Source organism: Branchiostoma lanceolatum, chromosome 11 (assembly GCF_035083965.1).
Source record: "Branchiostoma lanceolatum isolate klBraLanc5 chromosome 11, klBraLanc5.hap2, whole genome shotgun sequence".
NCBI lineage: Eukaryota > Metazoa > Chordata > Leptocardii > Amphioxiformes > Branchiostomatidae > Branchiostoma > Branchiostoma lanceolatum.
In genome coordinates, this window is record NC_089732.1 from 3,386,925 (window position 1) to 3,392,079 (window position 5,155).

General features: G+C 43.3%; 1 protein-coding gene across 1 annotated transcript; it reads left to right on the forward strand.

Moving 5' to 3' along the window:
- Positions 1-3,093: 3,093 nt before the first annotated feature.
- On the forward strand, positions 3,094-4,257 carry LOC136445381 (uncharacterized). Its single transcript, XM_066443358.1, has 2 exons — positions 3,094-3,672; positions 4,043-4,257. The coding sequence occupies exons 1-2, from the start codon at positions 3,141-3,143 to the stop codon at positions 4,204-4,206; spliced, it is 696 nt and encodes a 231-aa protein (XP_066299455.1). The 5' UTR covers positions 3,094-3,140; the 3' UTR covers positions 4,207-4,257.
- The last annotated feature ends 898 nt before the right edge of the window (positions 4,258-5,155 follow it).

Here is a 5,155-nt window from a genome sequence, read left to right on the forward strand (position 1 = left end):
TACAGTTTGATAGATTTTAGGTTTTTTTTTTTGTGCTGATGTAATTATTAGATATTGTTGTGTGCCTTGTAGAAATGTCGGCATGTTTTTGACTATTCTAATAACAAAGACGCATGCAGTCTTTGAAAAGATAGATAGTTAGAGCACCGGTTTCAAAGCCAATAACTTTAGAAAGGTTTATGTCATTCTTTCGCTGCAATATGTTGAAAATTGTATTTTTCCTTAACTCCTACCGTCCTAAGATACGTCTTCTCCCCTCAAAGGTTTTCCCCAGTGCCTCAGGTCTCTGCCGATTTTAATGAGATTTTGAAGAAATGTCAATATTTTTGTCTATCTATAGTTAGAAGGACATCTCTGGTGTACCTTTCTGTTGACAAACACTCGAAAATCGTATATTTTACACTGTTTTAATTTTGGGTGGAAAACTGAGAATTTGTTAACATCAAGACATTATTGGATGCACAGTTCGGTTTGTCTATGTGACCTTGACTGTACATTATTCTTTTCACTGTATATATATAGTGTTTTACACATCGTGTAAGAGACAGCACACTTAAAGAAACCTTGTCTGTGTTATCATTTCTTTGGGTAAAACTCGCACTCTAACTTTACAATTGGCTCTGTGAATATATTAATCAGGTGGGTAAGTCACTCGATAACAATTTGTTTTTGTCACAACCAAGTGTTTTATTCAATGCGACAATTCGGTAAACGTCTGTCACCCACCCTCATTAAATCAGGACCCCTATCGCTCCACGTTACCCCGCTCGCGAAGGGGCCCTGATAACCAGCGCTGCCAGACATGGTTATGGCGACGTCGATAGGGATCCTGATTTAAAGAGGGTGCTGTCACCTTCCACAGAGCCGTCCTGAGTCAGGATTGCCCTGAGGAAGGTGACAGACGGTTGCCGAATTGTCGCATTGAATAAAACACTTGGTTGTGACAAATAACTTTATCTACTTACTTGGGTAACTGCAAACATGATGCTTTTCAACAATTGTGTTTCAGTGGTAAAAGGCTACCTTGCCCCCCCAACGACCCGGAGGTCAAGGGACTAGGTAGGTAGGTAAAATACTGGCAAATGATAATTATTTAGGCAGTGCTTTTGTAAAATCTGAAAACCATGACAGTCTCTAGTCTAGATCTGGAGGACTGCTTCAGGCGCAGAAAAAAAGGATGAAGTTACAGTTACAAGAGCGCGGTGAATTGACCTTTTCTACCAGGATGACTCGTGGCTGTGTTTTCCCGATTTTCTTTCGACAAAGTGGCGCCAGTTTGCGCCACTTTGCGACTGCCTTTCGCAATTTGTCGCAGTCTAGTGGGATACCCACCCAGGTATCCATACGTCACTCTTTCTGGCACCTGAAGTTGACGTAATGATAAAGTAAGCAAACTTCGGCCACCTCAAAGGTTTATCGCACCCTCATAACTTCGACACCACGCGGGACGTGACACTGCTAGGGACTACGCCACAGCCATAGGAACCCGGGGGGCACTGGCTTTATTAAGGAGGGTTATTCCCTCAGCCTAGCACAGATGAACCCCACTACACGAAGGTAGGTACAACTCCTGTTATTGGGTGGGCCGGCTTCTCTCTCTTCGCAGCCTTAGGCTGAATTGCGAGGAGATAACAATTTGCAGGGCTAGATCGCAAGGGACTGTGATGGCAGCCTTTATACAGCGCTCAGAGACCTCAATACGACAGTAAATCCCCCAGTTGCGACCCAAAAGACTCCGTTTGGAACCACTCACATCGGGAAGGACCCCTACTATTTTCGATAAGTGCCCTGGGTTCTTTACGGTGCTCGAGGTGTGGCTCTTCTGATCAATCATTCGTCAGCGCAGTACTTTTGCCAGATTGTAACATTGCTTCTAGACGGATTTACAAAACTGAATTAGAGTGCACCCTTTGCTTTATGTGGCCTTTTGGATAGTTTTGTGATAAAAATCTTTGCCAATGCTGTTCTTTGATGTACATGTACATGTATACCATTCCACGAGCCCAAACAATAATCAATTGATACCCATTACACCCAGGTGTCATACATGTACTAAAAACTATAGGACATGAATATGTCCTGTATCACACCAAGTGATGGTTTTCTAAGAATATAAGTTCCATGCCTTTCGTGTCAATTTGCCATTGAGTTTTTTTCTTCTAGATCTGATTCTCGTAAATATGAACCACAAATTTGGTCGCAACTTTCGTACAGTGGTGGGCCTGTATCAGTTAACCACAGTGAGAAACTTAGCTGGGAGCTAATAAACTGTCACAATGTTGACAATAGGGTTATTGAGCAATTTGGGGAATGTTTGCCCATTCGGGGGTAACGTTTACAAAGTCAGCCAATTAAAGTCCGGCCAGATGTCGCTACTTTATGAGTTATTTATCTTACTTCATTCCACGCCCATCTAAATGGGGTTTGTTTTCACCAGTTGTCAAAGCGTTCGCTTCGAAATAAAAGGCGGGAGGTGGTTTGAATGTCTTGCATGACGTATGCGGTTAGGCTAGGTGTTTCTACGGTTACCCGGCCGACCGTAAAACTCTTTGTTCAGTTTGATTTTGATTTTATTAGAATTGCAACAGTGCAACACACGTGGGACCTAGGCAGCTAGGAAAGTTGTGTAAAGGGCCTTTTCCCAATGACACAACATCGGTGGCGTCAGTTTATTAATATACTTTTGCTTGTACAATGTATATCTGTAAATGATACAGTAAATACTATATGATTTTGAAAATACCAGTGTCCTGATGAATTCCAGTTTTGCAATTAGACAAACTGGCAGGCATGTATACAAGGGCTGTTTAATTGTGAAATTCATATGTATTCCGACGAGATAGACAGACAGGACTTTCTTCGGGAATACCACAAAACCCGTAGTGATAACCTACATACTTTCATCGTATGGTAGACTATTTAAAGAGCTCTTACACAGCTGGCATTGCAATTAAATGTTTCAAATCAAACATGGTCTTGGATAGTCAAAGCTAGATTTTGCAGCCTTTTGATTTGACGACCCAAAGGTGTGTTGGTTGACGTATCATTTTGTGACAGGTAACGTTACCGAATATATTTATTTGATTCCACAGGTGTGCTAATCTAGTTGGACTCAACCACTAGTGCCGATACCTGGTCTCATGGCGTCACCTACAAAATCGGCTACCGCTGCAAGTCAACAACACCAAAGTATGAGTAAATGTCCATACCGTTCTCCGACTCAGTCCATAACCCCCTGTATCAAGCATGGCGCCCGAGAGCGTAACATCGCATGCGCCGTTCTTAATGTAAAACTGACAACAGCGTATTCCAACAGAGAAGCAACTGGTAAACATCTACAGCAGGTTGATCAAAGGATAATCCGTAGCATTGTGAAGAACGGACCGACAAAGGACCGTCTGACCAAGCTGGCACAGGCCATGGGGGTGTTTAAAGCGTGCATCAACGCACAGAACGGCACGCTTCGTCTCGTGTTTGTTGACCTTGACGTTCTGGACTGGTTCTGGGCCGAACATGACCATGACGCGGTGGCGACGGTTCTGACTGACATCCTAGTGAAGGAGGGAGTGAATGAGAGCGGGAGGGAGATAATGGTCAGGGCTGCAGTGGACCCGGCAGAGTTCAAGACAGCACGAAGGCTTTTAGCAGGGACAGATCTAGAAACACCTTCAGGTAAGTGGTTCAGAGGCTCACTCTACTCAGTATCTTTTTTTTTTTAACTCAAGAAGCTATGGGTGGATTATTACAATACTTGGCCTGTGGGTACGTCTCGTCAAAACGAATGACAAGCTCGATTTTGGCCTGGTAGTATGTACGTTCGTAACTTGTTATAGTCATGATTTTTGAGTGGCGGGTAGCTTGTGGGCTCGACGAGAAGTGGTACAGAGTTTGCCCCCTAACTTCCTTTCCTGGAAATGCAGGTGTGTTTTTGTTGTATTCTTTATAACTCCCTCCCCATGCTCCTCCTTTCCCTGTATCACTCCCTGCCCCCTTTGCCCCCTTCTATCTTCCTAATATGAATGACGATTTGTACTCATTTCAGGAGCGCTTCCCGATTGGCCCATACAGAATCACGTGACCAAGTGTTTAAAACTCGAGGCTGTCACCAGACGGGCTTTAGAAGACTCGGAGCTGTGCGGGAGACTCATCCAGATGACGCAGTGTGGAGATAAACATATACATATGGAGGAGGCGTCTTCAGGATGATAGCAGTGTCTCTACTCAGTCTAGTTTTCTTACGCTTCAATGTATTCTTTTACACACGCATGCGCGCACACACACACACGCACACACACACACACACACACACACACACACACACACAACCACACACACATACAAATATACACACACGCTCACAAACAGACGTGCACACACACACACACACACACACACACACACACACATACACGCACACATGCACGCAAACACACATGGGCATTGAGTTGTTCGTTCTAGAGCCAAACAACTGTGGAATTGTAATACGATATTACAGATTTATATATGATAATTTTTCCTGTCTGTTAGGGAAAGTTTTTAGATTTTGTGTTTCTATTTGTAGTTTGCCGTACGAGACTTACTTTACACTCTGTTGCGTTATTAAAGCTAATTCTGTCATATGCTAGGGCTGCTGACTGTATACATATAGTAAGCACAAACTCAGGTCTGCAACATGTGGTATACTTGGTATCTCTTTTAATTATGAAAATGATCAATTCAGAGTGAAAATACATAATAGAGGTGAGTAGTTAACATACAATCAATTTTACATTTGGTACATTTTTGTGGTGAGTCGGTCATCAATAAGCTTCGTGTTGGCTATTTACATTATACACATTGTTTGTTTGTATTGCATACCCGGTAAACCGCATCAAGGCGTAACACACCAGGTTTGTACTGAAGAGTGCAAGCTGCATATCCGGGTGGATTTATATGATCCACACACACCGGAAAGGGCCCCTACTCTTTTCGAAAAGTGTGTTGGGTTCTTTAACGTACTTGAGGTGTGGCTCTCCTCAAACACGGGACCTCCATTTAACGTCCTATCCAAGGGCATCCCTAACTTAAGCTAGGTACTCATTTTCACCTGAGTAAAGTGGGGAAAGTCGTGTAAAGTGCCTTTCCCAAGGGCACAACGCCAACGGGACAAATCAGG

Coding starts and splice junctions, on each gene's coding strand:
- LOC136445381 (XM_066443358.1), top strand. CDS start 3,141: ATGGCGTCACCTACAAAATCGGCTACCGCTGCAAGTCAACAACACCAA. Junction 3,673..4,042: donor AGATCTAGAAACACCTTCAG/GTAAGTGGTTCA, acceptor TACTCATTTCAG/GAGCGCTTCCCGATTGGCCC.